The sequence below is a fragment of the Schistocerca gregaria genome, chromosome 5 (genome assembly GCF_023897955.1).
Source record: "Schistocerca gregaria isolate iqSchGreg1 chromosome 5, iqSchGreg1.2, whole genome shotgun sequence".
NCBI classification, from domain to species: Eukaryota; Metazoa; Arthropoda; class Insecta; order Orthoptera; family Acrididae; genus Schistocerca; species Schistocerca gregaria.
The window spans coordinates 26,389,928-26,406,655 of NC_064924.1; the positions used below are offsets into that span (position 1 = coordinate 26,389,928).

Genomic DNA, 16,728 nt, shown 5'->3' on the forward strand with positions numbered 1-16,728 from the left:
GTGAAACAAGTCACGTGATCTACAAGCTAAATTGCAACCACTGGGCTGCATTCTATATGGGCATGACAACCAACAAGCTGTCTGTCCGCACAAATGGCTATCGACAGACTGTGGCAGAGAAACAAGTGGACCACATGGCTGCTGAGTGCGCTGCCAAACATAACATACTTCATTTCAATGACTGCTTCACAGCCTGTGCCATATGGATCCTTCCCACGAACACCAGCTTTTCTGAATTGCGCAGGTGGGAACTTTTCCTCCAATATATCCTATGTTCCCGTAACCCTACTGGCCTCAACCTTTGTTAATCATTGTCCACACCCATGCAGCCTCCCTGTTCCCATTCCAGCACTATACAGCCCTCATTGCACCATTGCACCCAGTCCTTTTACTTCACTCCTTTTCCACTATCCCCTCTCTCCAGCTCTTCCATGTTCTCTGTCTAACCCCCCAACTGCGCATAGCTGCCTTGCCGTCTCCACCTCGTCCCTGCGCACTCCCTAGCAGCACTGCACTGTCCACCACCCCTACACTACTATCCCTTCCCCTCCCTGCCCCAGCTTCCTCCTTACCCCCACCAAGTCGCCACTCCCATCATGCATTGGTGCTGCTGCTCACAGTGTGGCTACAGTTGCCTTAGACTGCAGTCGAGTTTGTGTGAGTTGCATATATATATATATATATATATATATATATATATATATATATATATATATATATATATATATACTGTGTGTGTGTGTGTGTGTGTGTGTGTGTGTCATCTATTTTTGATGATTGCCTTATGGGCTGAAAGCTTTATTTGTAACAGTCTTTTTGTTGTGCCAATCTGCGACTCAGCATCCCTGCAATATAGTGAGTAGCAACTTTCCTTTTCATAATATTGTTACAAGTCATACATAGTTACATTATTCATATTGACATGTGTTTTAAGGGATATAAGAATGATTCAATTCAGTTTTAATTTCAACTGATTTAAGGTTCAATGACAAAAATGTTATTGTTGCTGTATCAACCACATTTTGGAGAAGTCAAGAACTGAACTCGAGGTGTAATGGAAGAGTCACGAATTTGATCCTCTGAAAGTCGGTAGGCAGCCTTACATACCACCCTTTGGTACTACCCTTTAGTACTAAACATCGGGAACGCCTCCAACTCACACACCAAAGCTCACGCCAGTGTGTCGTCTTTGTTGGTTCCCGGAGGTGTCGGTGTCTCAGGGAATGAGGCTGAAGGTGCTACTGCTACAACGTTACTACTTACGTCTTATAATTACTGTCCCCTCATTCGATCTCGGTACAGATATATATAGGTATGTAGTATCACCTGGGCACGAACATGGGTTGTCTCCCCGTGGGAATGAGCTGGAGGAAATTACACCCCTCTGTATGTTTTGGGCAAAATACACTTGCCCCCCAAAGAACATAATTTTAGTGAGACTGTGTACTGTCCTCAGTCAACTGGTAAGTGGCACCCTCACACCACTTTGCACTTGCTGTAATGAAACCCCGTGTCAGAGTTTTACCACTTATGCTTCGATGTGTGTGTGTGTGTCATCTGAGCTAACTGAGGTTTCAGCAGATACAGTATAGCCGTAATGATGTGACGAAGGAGGTTTAATTTTCAGCCGTGGCTGCTTGTTGTCTGTTAAGCTTTTAGTGAGTGGTGCCTTAAAAGGGACAGTTGTACTAATTGTTCATTCCACCTCTTTAGTGTGTTTGTCCGTCAGAGGTCCTTACGGTTTTATCCAGCTGCTAATACTGTTTAGGCTTGTGTGTATTAGAAAAATAAATAAATGAAAATAAAAAGGCCCCACAATCAGAGGGGACCACCTGTAGTGATGAATTGATTGGCATCACGAATGTAGTATGGCCCACGTCTGAAGTATGTGGAATGTTGCGGCTTGTGATTTGACGTTTCATATTTGAAATAATTCTGTAGGCAGTAAAAAATAGTGAAAAGTCAGCAGTACATTACATATTTGTGCATTCCGAGTTTTAAATTAAAATTTATATGGGATATGATTTTTATTTTGCTTCATATTGATATTGTCAGTATTTAGGGGGTGTGGTTTTTTGGTAGGAGAGTGGAGAAGAGAAGAAAATTACACACATGTGAGGAGACTTCTCATATTAAAAAAGAGGTCACTTAACCAAATATGTGATAATTTAAAAATTGTAAACTAGATTGCAAATGAAGGACAACAGGAAACTTATAAAAATGTTTATGAATTGCATATGCCAAAGGTGGAAGCAGCAAGGGAGGGCTGCAGGAGAGCTAAAAGATCCGTCTTCTTGGGAGAGGTTGGAACTAACAAAGAAGGCAAGTAAACAGCAGCCCTTCAAGTAGTAATGAAGGAAAGTGTGTCTTTGGGGTCGTTGTTGTTGTGGTCTTCAGTCCTGAGAGTGGTTTGATGCAGCTTTCCATGCTACTCTATTTTGTGCAAGCTTCATCATCTCCCAGTACCTACTGCAGCCTACATTCTTCTGAATCTGCTTTGTGTATTCATCTCTTGGTCTACCTCTACAATTTCTACCCTCCACACTGCCCTCCAGGACAAAATTGGTGATCCCTTGATCCCTCAGAACATGTCCTACCAACTGATCCCTTCTTCTAGTCAAATTGTGCCACAAACTCTTCTCCCTGGTTCTATTCAATACCTTCTCATTAGTTACGTGATCTACCCATCTAATCTTCAGCATTCTTCTGTAGCACCACATTTCGAAAGCTTCTATTCTCTTCTTGTCTCAACTATGTATTGTCCATGTTTCACTTCCATACATGGCAACACTCCAAAAAAAAAAACTTTCAGAAAAGACTTCCTGACACTTAATCAGTACTAACAAAGAGATAGAGGGGCTGGCCCCAGTACTTACCTCAGCTCAGTACAGCCAATAGAAACACAAAAAACAACCGAAAATTTAAGTTCCTAGCTTTCGGAATAAATGTTCCTTCATCAGGGAGGAGAGAGCGGGGCTGGAGTAGGTGGTTGTGGGGGGGATGCATGGGGCAGGTTTTGCAGCGGGGTCGGTTGCAGGGGTAGGAACCGCTGGGTAGAGAAGGTAGTTGGGAGTATTGTAGGGTTTAACAAGGATGGTACGGAGGTTAGGGAGACAACGAAAGGCAACTCTGGGTGGTGTGGGGAGAATTTTGTCAAGGGATGATCTCATTTCAGGGGTTGACTTGAGAAAGTCATATCCCTGGCGGAGTAATTTATTGATGTATTCGAGGCCAGGATAATATTGGGTGACAAGGGGGATGCTTCTGTGTGGTCTGAGGGTAGGAATATTGTTGTTGGACGGGGAGGAATGTATTGCTCGGGAGATCTGTTTGTGGACAAGGTCTGCAGGATAGTTGCGGGAGAGGAAAGCACTGGTCAGGTTATTAGTGTAATCATTGAGGGATTCGTCACTGGAGCAGATACGTTTGCCACGAATACCTAGGTTGTAGGGAAGGGAGCGTTTGATGTGGAATTGATGGCAGCTATCAAAGTAAAGGTACTGTTGTTTGTTGGTGGGTTTGATATGGACAGAAGTGTGGATGTGAGCTTCAACAAGATGAAGGTCAACATCCAGGAAGATGGCTTGGGTTTTGGAGAAGGACCAGGTGAAATTCAGATTCGAAAAGGAGTTGAGGTTATGGAGGAAATTAAGGAGTGTTTCTTCACCATGAGTCCAGACCACAAAGATGTCATCTATAAACCTATACCAGGCCAGGGGAAGCAGCTGTTGGGTCTTCAGGAAAGCCTCCTCCATGCGGCCCATGAAGAGGTTGGCATAGGACGGAGCCATCGTGATTCCCATGGCAGTTCCCCTGATTTGTTTGTAGGTCTGGCCTTCAAAAGCGAAGTAATTATGGGTGAGGATGAAGTTGGTAAGTGTGATAAGGAACGAGGTTTTTGGAAGGTCTTTGGGTGGGTGTTGGGAGAGGTAGTGCTCAAGGGCAGAGAGACCATGGGTGTGTGGGATGTTTGTGTAAAGGGATGTAGCATCTATGGTGACAAGAAAGGTTTCAGGTGGGAGAGGAGTGGGAATGGATTTGAGGCGTTCTAGGAATTGGTTTGTGATACTCGATGTTAACAAATTTCTCTTCTTCAGAAATGCTTTCCTTGCCATTGCCAGTCTACATTTTATATCCTCTCTACTTTGACCATCATCAGTTATTTTGCTCCCCAAATAGCAAAACTCCTTTACTACTTTAAGTGTCTCATTTCCTCATCTAATTTCCTCAGCATCACCCGATTTAATTTGACTACATTCCATTATCCTCGTTTTGTTTTTGTTAATGTTCATCTTATATCCTCCTTTCAAGACACTGTCCATTCCGTTCAACTGCTCTTCCAAGTCCTTTGCCGTCTCTGACAGAATTACAATGTCATTGGTGAACCTCAATGTTTTTATTTCTTCTCCATGGATTTTAATACCTACTTCGAACTTTTCTTTTGTTTCCTTTACTGCTTGCTCAATATACAGATTGAACAGCATCGGGGAGAGGCTACAACCCTGTCTCACTCCAGTATTCCAGTCAACATTGTCAAAAGCTTTCTCTAAGTTTACAAATGCTAGAGATGTAGGTTTGCCTTTCCTTAATCTTTCTTCTAAGATAAGTCGTAGGGTCAGTATTGCCTCACGTGTTCCAACATTTCTACCGAATCCAAACTGATCTTCCCCAAGGTCGGCTTCTACCAGTTTTTCCATTCGTCTGTAAAGAATTCGTGTTAGTATTTTGCAGTTGTGACTTATTAAACTGATAGTTCGGTAATTTTCACACCTGTCAACACCTGCTTTCTTTGGGATTGGAATTATTATATTATTATATTCTTCTTGAAGTCTGAGGGAATTTAACCTGTCTTATACATCTTGCTCACCAGGTGGTAGAGTTTTGTCAGGACTAGCTCTCCCAAGGCTGTCAGTAGTTCTAATGGAATGTTGTCTACTCCCGAGGCCTTGTTTCGGCTCAGGTCTTTAAGTGCTCTGGCAAACTCTTCACGCAGTATCATATCTCCCATTTCACCTTCATCTACATCCTCTTCCATTTCCATAATATTGTCCTCAAGAACATCACCCCTGTATAGACCCTCTATGTACTCCTTCCACCTTTCTGCTTTCCCTTCTTTGCTTAGAACTGGGTTCCCATCTGAGCTCTTGATATTCATGCAAGTGGTTCTCTTTTCGCTAAAGGTCTCTTTAATTTTCCTGTAGGCAGTATCTATCTTACCCCTAGTGAGATAAGCTTATACATCATTACATTTGTCCTCCAGCCATCCCTGCTTAGCCATTTTGCACTTCCTGTCAATCTCATTTTTGAGACGTTTGTATTCCTTTTTGCCTGCTTCACTTGTTGCATTTTTGTATTTTCTCCTTTTGTCAATTAGATTCTGTATCTCTTTTGTTACCCAAGGATTTCTACTAGTCCTCCTCTTTTTACCTACTTGATCCTCTGCTGCCTTCACTATTTCATACCTCAAATCTACCCATTCTTCTTCTAATGTATTTCTTTCCCCCATTCCTGTCAATTGTTCCCTTATGCTCTCCCTGAAACTCTGTACAACCACTGGTTCTTTCAGTTTATCCAGGTTCCATCTACTTAAATTCCCACCTTTTTGCAGTTTCTTCAGTTTTAATCTACAGTTCATAACCAATAGATTGTGGTCAGAGTCCACATCTGCCCCTGGAAATGTCTTACAATTTAAAACCTGGTTCCTAAAGCTCCATCTTACCATTATATAATCTATCTGAAACCTGTCCAGGCTTCTTCCTCTCTTCCTTTTCCTATTGTCGAATTCCAGTCACCCATGACTATTAAATTTTTGTCTCCCTTCACTATCATTTCTTTTCTCTCATCTTACATTTCATCAATTTCTTCCATCATTTGCAGAGCTAGCTGGCATATAAACTTGTACTACTGTAGTAGGCTTGGGCTTCGTGTCTATCTTGGCCACAATAATGTGTTCACTATGTTGTTTGTAGTAGCTTATCCGCACTCCTACTTTTTTCCTCATTATTAAACCTACTCCTGCATTACCCCTATTTGATTTTGTATTTATAACCCTGTATTCACCTGACCTAAAGTCTTGTTCCTCGTGCTACCGAACTTCACTAATTCCCACTATATCTGACTTTAACCTATCCATTTCCCTTTCTAAATTTTCTAACCTACTTGCCTGATTAAGGGATCTGACATTCCACGCTCCGATCCGTAGAACGCCAGTTTTCTTTCTCGTGATAACGACGTCCTCTTGAGTAGTCCCCGCCCGGAGATCCGAATGGGGGACTATTTTACCTCTGGAATATTTTACCCAAGAGGATGCCATCATCATTTAATCATACAGTAAAGCTGCATACCCTCAGTGTTACAGAGGAATAAATCACTGGAAGGCAAATTTCAGCATAACTGTAATTTTCTGACATGGAATATAGTCTGGCAAATGCAGTAAAAAACATTTTCATGCATGCTATTACTGTATACAGGCTATCTGTAAATTACAAGTATCATTTTAAAAACTCATAACTGGGAAACTATTAGAAATGAAGTATTATGGTTTGTTGTAACAAGTTAAGCATCTCTCAAAATTTCTTCTGTTATACCTGCATTTCATTGTGTAATTTGTACCCAATTCCTAGGTCATAGAACATTGAGGTGATTCTAGAGTTCTGCCAGTGTACAGGTCATCATTGCAGGGTCAAAAGTTCTGATTGCTTCATCGGTTTGTGCACGGAGGCTAGCAGTGTTAACCATGGACCTTACCATTGGTGGGGAGGCCTAAGTGATATAGATAGTCGTATCGTAGGTGCAACCACAATGGAGGGGTATCTGTTGAGAGGCCAGACAAATGTGTGATTCCTGAAGAGGGGCAGCAGCCTTTTGAGTAGTTGCAGGGGCAACAGCCTAGATGATTGACTGATCGGGCCTTGTAACACTAACCAAAACGGCCTTGCTGTGCTGCTACTGCGAACGGCTGAAAGCAAGGGGAAACTACAGCCGTAATTTTTACTGAGGGTATGAGGCTTTACTGTATGGTTAAATGATGATGGCATCCTCTTAGGTAAAATATTCCGGAGGTAAAATAGTCCCCCATTCCGATCTCTGGGCGGGGACTACTCAAGAGGAAGTCGTTATCAGGAGAAAGACAACTGGTGTTCTACAGATCAGAACATGGAATGTCAGACCCCTTAATCGGGCAGGTCAGTTAGAAAATTTAAAAAAGGAAATGGATAGGTCAAAGTTAGATACAGTGGGAATTAGTGATGTTTGCTGGCAGAAGGAACAAGACTTTTGCTCAAGCGACTACAGGGTTATAAATACAAAATCAATGAATAATGAATAAAAAAATACGAGTGCGGGTTAGCTACTACAAACAGCATAGTGAATGCATTATTGTGGCCAAGATAGACATGAAGTCCATGCCTACTACAGTAGTACAAGTTTATATGCCAACTAGCCCTGCTGATGATGAAGAAATTGAAGAAATGTATGATGAAATAAAAGAAATTATTCAGATAGTGAAGGGAGACGAAAATTTAATAGTCATGGGTGACTGGCATTCGGTAGTAGGAAAAGGGAGAGAAGGAAACGTAGTAGGTGAATATCGGTTGAGGCTAAGAAATGAAAGAGGAAGCTGCCTGGTAGAATTTTGCAGAGAGCACAACTTAATCATAGTGAACACTTGATTCAAGAATCATAAAAGAAGCCTGGAGATACTGACAGGTTTCACATAGATTATATAATGGTAAGACAGAGATTTAGGAACCAGGTTTTAAATTTTAAGACATTTCCAGGGGCAGATGTGGACTCTGACCACAATCTATTGGTTATGAACTGTAGATTAAAACTGAAGAAACTGCAAAAAGCTGGGAATTTAAGGAGATGGGACCTGGATAAACTGAAAGAACCAGAGGTTGTACAGAGTTTCAGGGAGAGCATAAGGGAACAATTTACAGGAATGTTGGAAAGAAATACATTAGAAGAAGAATGGGTGGATTTGAGGTATGAAAGAGTGAAGGCAGCAGAGGATCAAGTAGGTAAAAAGAGGAGGGCTAGTAGAAACCCTTGGGTAACAAAAGAGATACAGAATTTAATTGACAAAAGGAGAAAATACAAAAATGCAACAAGTGAAGCAGGCAAAAAGGAATACAAACGTCTCAAAAATGAGATTGACAGGAAGTGCAAAATGGCTAAGCAGGGATGGCTAGAGGACAAATGTATGGATGTAGAGACTTATCTCACTAGGGGTAAGATAGATACTGCCCACAGGAAAATTAAAGAGACGTTTGGAGAAAGGAGAACCACTTGTATGAATATCAAGAGCTCAAATGGAAACCCAGTGCTAAGCAAAGAAGGGAAAGCAGAAAGGTGAAAGGAGTACATACAGGTTCTATACAGGGGTGATGTTCTTGAGGACAATATTATGGAAATGGAAGAGGATGTAGATGAAGGTGAAATGGGAGATATGATACTGCGTGAAGAGTTTGCCAGAGCACTGAAAGACCTGAGCCGAAACAAGGCCCCGGGAGTAGACAACATTCCATTAGAACTACTGACAGCCTTGGGAGAGATAGTCCCCGGGAGTAGACAATATTCCATTAGAACTACTGACAGCCTTGGGAGACATAGTCCCCGGGAGTAGACAACATTCCATTAGAACTACTGATAGCCTTGGGAGATATAGTCCTGACAAAACTCTACCATCTTGTGAGCAAGATGTATTAGAAGGGTGAAATTCCCGCAGACTTCAAGAAGAATATAATAATTCCAATCCCAAAGAAAGCAGGTGTTGACAGGTGTGAAAATTACCAAACTATCGGTTTAATAAGTCACAACTGCAAAATACTAACACGAATTCTATACAGACGAATGCAAAAACTGGTAGAAGCCGACCTCGGGGAAGATCAGTTTGGATTTCGTAGAAATGTTGGAACACGTAAGGCAACATAGACTCTACAGCTTATCTTAAAAGCTAGATTAAGGAAAGGCAATCCTACGTCTCTAGCATTTGTAAACTTAGAGAGAGCTTTTGACAATGTTGGATGGAATACTCTCTTTCAAATTCTGAAGGTAGCAGGGGTAAAATACTGGGAGCAAAAGACTATTTACAATTTGTACAGAAACCAGATAGCAGTTATAAGAGTTGAGGGATATGAAAGGGAAGCAGTGGTTGGGAAGGGAGTGAGACAGGGGTGTAGCCTCTCCCTGATGTTATTCAATCTGTACATTGAGAAAGCAGTGAAGGAAACAAAAGAAAAATTCACAGCAGGTATTAAAATCCATGGAGAAGAAATAAAAACTTTGAGGTTCGCCGATGACATTGTAATTCTGTCAGAGACAGCAAAGGACTTAGAAGAGCAGTTGAACTTAAAGTAGTAAAGGAGTTTTGCTGTTTGGGGAGCAAAATAACTGATGATGGTCAAAGTAGAGAGGATATAAAATGTAGACTGGTAATGGCAAGGAAAGCATTTCTGAAGAAGAGAAATTTGTTAACATTGAGTATAGATTTAAGTGTCAGGAAGTCTTTTCTGAAAGTATTTGTATGGAGTGTGATTGGTAGATCACATAACTAATGAGGAAGTATTGAATAGGATTGGGGAGAAGAGAAGTTTGTGGCACAACTTGACTAGAAGAAGGGATCAGTTGGTAGGACATGTTCTGAGGTATCAAGGAATCACCAATTTAGTACTGGAGGGCAGCGTGGAGGGTAAAAATCATAGAGGGAGACCTGTAGATGAATACACTAAGCAGATTCAGAAGGATGTAGGTTGCAGTAGGTACTGGAAATTGAAGAATCTTGCACAGGATAGGGTAGCATGGAGAGCTGCATCAAACCAGTCTCAGGACTGAAGACCACAACAACAACAACAACAACAACAGGTACACACAATCCTCAGTATAATTCCAAAGAAGGATTTTAGTGGCATGACATTCGTAGAACAGTGGCTGTGTGCCGTGGGACGATCATGACCCTGACACGGGAAACGTGTCTTTCGACACATCTCTCACATTCAAACTTCAAAATGGTCGTGAACTATTGTGGTTAAAGATGTTGAATGGCTTCTCTTAGCTTTGCTGTGGCAGAAACTGTCGAAGGTTGTTCAGGCAAACATTTTCCATTACCTATTTTCTCTGTGGAGAAAAATGGGTCTGTCACCCTGTTGTGCATTACACTTCACCAGACAGTGCACTTGTGGCTACCAGGGTTGAGCCCACATGTGTCCTGTGTGTTTGCAGAGCCAAAATCCTGTACCTAACGTACTTCTGAGCCATCAAGGACGGCCTTGCCTGTTGCGGCAATGGCCGGTCTTCCTGAGAGGACTGGACAAGTGCAGATGGTGAGATTGCTTTCCATTGGGAGCTCCAATGTTAGGCAGGTGATGGATCCCATTAGGGATATGGCAGCTAAGGACGGGAAGAAAGCCAATGTCCACTCCGTATGCATACCAGGGGGAGTCATGGAAGATGTTGAAAGGGTCCTTTCGGATGCCATGAAGGGTGCAGTGTGCAGCCAACTGCAGATGGTGCCTCATGTCGGCGCTAATGACGTGTGTCGCTATGGATTGGAAGAGATTCTCTCTGGTTTCTGGTGGCTATCTGAGTTGGTGAAGACTGCCAGTCTTGCTAGCGAGATGAAGGCAGAGCTCACCATCTGCAGCATTGTCAACAGGACCGATTGCGGTCCTTTGGTACAGAGGCAAGTGGAGGGTCTGAATCAGAGGCTCAGACGGTTCTGCAACCGTGTAGGCTGCAGATTCATTGACTAGCACCATAGGGTGGTGGGGTTTCATGTTCTGCTAAATAGATCAGGTGTCCACTAAACACAGGAAACAGCTGTACGGGTAGCAGGGGCTGTGTGGCGTGTACTGGGCAGTTTTGTAGGTTAGACAGTCTCAAGAAAGATAGAAAAGGGCTCCAGTCTCAAAGGTTACAGGGCAAAGAAATGACAAGAATCGACCGAGCAACAGTCTGTGTTGTAGTTGTAAATTATCGTAGCTGTGTTGGAAAAGTACCAGAGCTTCAAGCATTGATAGAAAGCATTGAAGCTGAAATCGTTATAGGAACAGAACGGTGGCTAAACCCGGGGATAAATTCTACCAAATTTTTTTTTACAGAGGTGCAAACCGTGTTCAGAAAGGGTAGATTGAATAAAGTAGGTGGTGGTGTGTTTGTGTCTGTTGGTAGTAGTTTATCTTGTAATGAAGTTGAAATAGATAGTTCCTGTGAACTACTATGGGTAGAGGTTATACTCAGCCGTACCAAAATAATAATTTGCTCCTTCTACTGACCCCGACTCACACGGTTTAATAGCTGAACGGTTCAAAGATAACTTGAATTTCATTGCAAATAAGTACCCAACTCATGCAGTTATAATTGGTGGAGACTTCTACCCTCGATTTGTTGGCGAAAATACATGTTCAAAGCCGGTGGTAGACAGAAAACATCTTCCGAAATTGTACAAAATGCTTTCTCTGAGAATTACTTTGAACAATTACTTCATGAGCCCAGACGAATTGTAAATGGTTGTCAAAACAAACTTGACCTCTTAGCCACAAATAATCCTGATCTAATAGAGAGCATCAAGTCAGATAAAGGGATTAGTGAACACAAGGTCATTGTAGCGAGGCTCAAAACCACATCAACCAAAACCACTGAAAACAAATGCAAAATATATCTATTTAAAACAGCAGATAAAAATTCGCTTGATGCCTTCCTAAGAGAGAGTCTCCATTCCTTCCAAGCTAATTATGTAAATGTAGACCAGATATTGCTCAAATTCAAAGATACAAAATAGACATCAATAAATAGATTCATGCCGCATAAGTTAATAAGAGACAGGACTGGTCTACCAGGGTCACAAAACACGTCAGAACACTGTTGCAGAAGCAACGAAAAAAGCACCCCAAATTCGGAAGAACGCAAAATCCTCAAGACTGGCTAAGTTTCATAGAAGCTCAAAATTTAGTGCGGACGTCAATGTGAGATGCTTTTAGTAGTTTCCACGATGAAACATTGTCTCAAAATATGGCAGAAAACCCAAACAGATTCTGGTTGAAAATAAAGTACATCAATGGCAAAAAAAAAAGGAGGTCAATACCATCACTGTGCAATAGCGATGGAAATATTACTGATGATGGTGTCACTAAAGAGGAGTTCCTAAGTACAGTTTCCCATAATTCCCTCAAGAAAGAAGATGAAGTAAATTTTCCAGAATTCGAAACCATAACAGCTGTTAGTGTGAGTGACATAAAAGTAGATGTCTTAGGTGTTGCGAAACAACTCAAATCTCTTAAGAAATGCAAGTCTTCCGGTCCAGATGGTATACCAATCAGGTTCCTTTCAGAGTATGCAGACACAATAATGCCTTTCTTAGCAATCATATGAAACCGCTCACTTGGCGAAATGTCTGTTCCTAAAGACTGGAAAGTAGCACGGGTCACACCAATATTCAAGAAAGGAAATAGGAGTAACCGATCGAATTACAGACCCATATCACTGACCTCAATTTTCAGTAGGATTTTGGAGCATATACTGTATTCTAACATTATGAATCACCATGAAGAAAATGACTTATTGATACATAACCAACACGGATTCAGAAGGTATCATTCTTGTGCAACTTCCCATGAAGTAATAAGTACTGTCAACAAGGGATCTCAGATTGATTCCATATTCCTAGATTTCCAGAAGGTTTCTCATACCATTCCTCACAAGTGACAATCAAATTGTGTGCGTATGGAGTATCATCTCAGTTGTGTGACTGGATTTGTGATTTCCTCTCAGAGATGTCACATTTCGTAGTGATGGACGGTAAATAATCGAATAGAACAGAAGGGATATCTGGCGTTCCGCAAGGTAGTGTCATAGGCCCTCTGCCTGTTCCTGATTTACATAAATGATATAGGTGATAATCTGAGCAGCCCCCTTAAGCTGTTTGCAGATGATCCTGTAATTTACCATCTAGTAAAATCATCAGATGATCAATTCCAATTACAAAATAACCTAGAGAGAATTTCTGTATGGTGCAAAACGTGGCAATTGACACTAAACAAAGTAAAAACACACACAGGTAAAAGATGCAAAAATCATTCTTTCCTTCTCATCCCGTCTGGTAATTCTCCACTGAATACGGTTCTGGGTGACTTTCCCAAAATCTACCCCTTTCCCTAGACCTCTCCAGTCCTTCTCCTTTGTTTCCTCTTCCTTCCCCTTCAATCCTCTTCCTTCTCCTTCAACCTGCTGCCTGAAGGAGGAGCCACTGGCTCTAAAAGCTCACCTAATTATAATCTTTTACGTGGGTGTGTGTTCTGCCATCACTTGGCGAGTAGGTTTTTTTATGTTGTCAACGATTGATTGTTTTAATTGATATATCTCTAAAATTTGTTCACCACTGCATTACACTTTTTTCCTACGGTTACTTCCCATACTAGTGTCGATAAATTCTGCAGTATGGGGAGACGTATTGTGCCTTCTCTAGGTCTATCAGCATTTTGATGCACTCTTGTATCAATTTTGCTGCAAAAGACAAGGAAAAAATCTTGAGAGCTGCTAAACATCTTACAGTGAACTATGGTAGTCTGTCTCTTAATGGTTTCCTTGTTATGATTTCTTGAAACTATAGTTCGGCTTTATGGAAACCCTCTATTCTAACAGCAATACCTAGAATGACACTTTTCTTGATTCTCTATTGTGTAGCATAGTATTGTAAACCGCTCAGAGAGAGATAGTTAGGGAGAGAGGAGAGGCAGGCAGGAGAGTCAGGCAGCCGTGGCTTCGGTAATTCTCCTCTGATTTGTGGTCCCGAAATCTACCTGTTTTCCTAGGCCTGTCCAGTCCTTTTCCTTCATACCTCTTCCCTCTCCTTCAACCATCTTCCTTCCCCTTCAACCCTTCTGCCTGAAGGAGGAGCCACTGGCTCCAAAAGCTCACCTAATTACAATCTTTTACTTGTGTGTGTTCTGTCACCACTCGGCGAGTAGATTTTTTTTATCTATCCAAGTACCTTATTTTTTCAACAGTTGACTGTTATCTTGTTTATTTCTCAAAAAATTTTGCGGTTACCTCTCATACTAGTGTCAATAAATTCCATTCTACTGGATGATGTATAATGCCATCTCTCAGCCTATCACCATTTTGATGTACTCCCATGTGAAAGTTGCTGCAAAGGACAAGGAAATAAAACCTTGAGAGCTGCTAAACATCCTACAATGAAATGCCTGCCTACATAATCTAACCTAACCTTATCTAATGCTTGCTTGCTTCCATTCTGGATAACTTGAATAGATCATTTGTAATCTGCAGACTACTTCTTGAAGATCACTTCTAATTTTTATTGGATTGTTAAAGTTAAAGATATCCAGATATAGACATTTAAGATCTTTAAAATGACTCTGAAACTCAATGGGGACTTCATCAATATTTGAAGGAAGTCTTGAAAATTTTACTTCCACATGTTCTGGCTTCAATTCACAGAAAAGATACGCAACAACACAAGAAATGATGAAAATTTTTCTGATATAGTTACAATGTGAACTAAACTTACACCATAATCCATTAATATCTGTAAACCTACAGGTATCAGAAATAGTGCATTCCTTTCCTTTGCAAAAACAAATTCATATTATTGAAATGATTATTAAAATCAGTCAGAAATGCTATTTTTGATAGTAAAAAGTGAATCTTTCAGTTTATATCAAGTTTTACTTATTTATTCAGTAACACACTTCCTTTTTATGCAGATACAGACAGAACCTCACAGTTTCCCCTCATTTAAAGAACAGAATCCCAGAACTGCCAAAAGTTGTCATTTCAACCAAGGACTGTATCTTCCCCAGATTCTTTTGAATACTGCAGTAGACTATCAGTTTATGCACTCAACGATATGTACATGTATATGTGAGAAGTGTTGCAACTGAAAAAATTATGTATTTCTGGCCAAAAAATCTTCCTTTAACACAATGTTGTGTTAATCGTGTACATTTTGTGCTCTACAGCTAAGTAATGTGTATGTTAATAGAAACCACTGCCAGTGTATTTAAGATACATTCATTGCACTGCCCACGGCTTCTTCCGAAATGAACATCTCCCTGTGAGAGTTTACCAGGAGGCTTTGTAATTATTTTTTTCTCAGAATTAGTTGCATAGACTGCTGGTGAACCATGTCACCGGAAAATGTACATTTAGGGAAAAAGCCGGTTGTGGTGGAACATAGGTACCTGGAATATAGCTCTCTTTGTTTTAATAACATTTGTAGCATTATCTGAGGACTCGGAGACCATCACTTAACTGAAACTGGTAGTCTGCAAATAAATATACATTATATACTGCTTCCACAATGCTGTTCTTTGAGTCTTCTCTTGCTGAACAGAGTGCATAAGCCTTTGTGCTTACACATTGGTATAGCAATTAAGAGGTTTCTTATGTAACAAAACTGCTTTTTTATATGGTAAATGTACATTTTCTATCAGTTGACCTGTAATAGCCCTAAGATAGAACTTACTCTCTCGCACACAGAAAAGTCAAGGCGGTCACGGGCTGTTTTCCTCAAGACCCTCTCTCATGACGACACCGGAGGGGGCGGCAGGAAGCCGCCAGAACTGGGAGCTTGTGCACCAGCACTGCCACTGCCAGGGGCACAGAGATTGCTGCAACCACCACCACCACCACCACCACCACCACAGTCCCAGGGGCCGCCACCACCACCGCCACTGCCACCACCACCAAAGGTGTTACCACCATCACTGACGTCGGGCATCAGGAACACGTCTAGGGCACAGGTTCGCTAAAAGGCATGCTGTAAGCAAAGTCTAGGATGAAATAACAACACTATCAAAAGGGTAGATGACTACTGACCATGCAGAGGAAGCGTTGAGTCCCAGACAGGCACTATGAAAAACACTGCTAAAATATTTAAGCTTTCAACGAACGTTCTACTTCCAAAATAGAAAACACACACACACACACACACACACACACACACACACACACACACACACGTTCACACAAGCATAGCTCATATGTGCGTAACACATATGGAGGCAACATAGGACCACAAACTACTGTATCGCAGGGCTTGCGTGTGTGGGACGGGTGGAGTGGAAGCGGCCAGCGGGGTAGGTACATGGAAGACAGGGATTGGCAAATGTTGAGACCTGGGTGGTATGGGAATGAAGATCATCTTGTAGGGAGAGTTCCCACATGCGCAGTTCAGAAAAGCTCGTGTCTGTAGGAAAAATACAGATGACGTAGGCTCTGAAGCAGTTATTAAAGTGAAGCATGTCGTGTTGGGCAACATGTTCAGCAGCAGCATGGTCCAGCCATCTCTCGGCCACAGTTGGGCAGTGGCCATTCTTGTGGAGAGACAGCTTGTTAGTGGTCATGTCCACATAGAAGTGGCATAGTGGTTGCAGCTTAGTTTACAAATTATATGTCTACTTTCACAATTAGCCCTGCACTTGACAGTGTAACGTGTGCATGGGGCACACAATTCTCGTTAAAACCTGTGCTATGGTAATTGAGCGGAGTTCACCTTATGAGAAAGGATTTTCTTACAGATATCGACCGCGTGTTCCTGAATGGTGGCAAATCGGACTTACACCCACTCTGTAATAACAATGATCCATCAAGTAAGTTCGAAATGCAATTATACGTCAAGATGGACCAAAAGCAACACTGAAGATACTACCAATTTGATAATAATATTACGCCCGCCAGCCTAACTAGGCATTAACTGAGTTTATTCCC

The 16,728-nt window shown here is 41.5% G+C and overlaps 1 protein-coding gene across 2 annotated transcripts in view; it reads left to right on the forward strand.

The window, feature by feature from the left end:
• The window catches only part of LOC126272266 (uncharacterized), a 379,755-nt gene that overhangs the window by 329,934 nt on the left and 33,093 nt on the right, over nucleotides 1–16,728 (forward strand). For both annotated transcript variants that reach the window (XM_049975005.1, XM_049975006.1), the window contains exon 11: nucleotides 15,499–15,761. In XM_049975005.1, coding sequence (XP_049830962.1) covers nucleotides 15,499–15,761 — 263 coding nt within the window. The remainder of the gene's footprint in view (nucleotides 1–15,498; nucleotides 15,762–16,728) is intronic.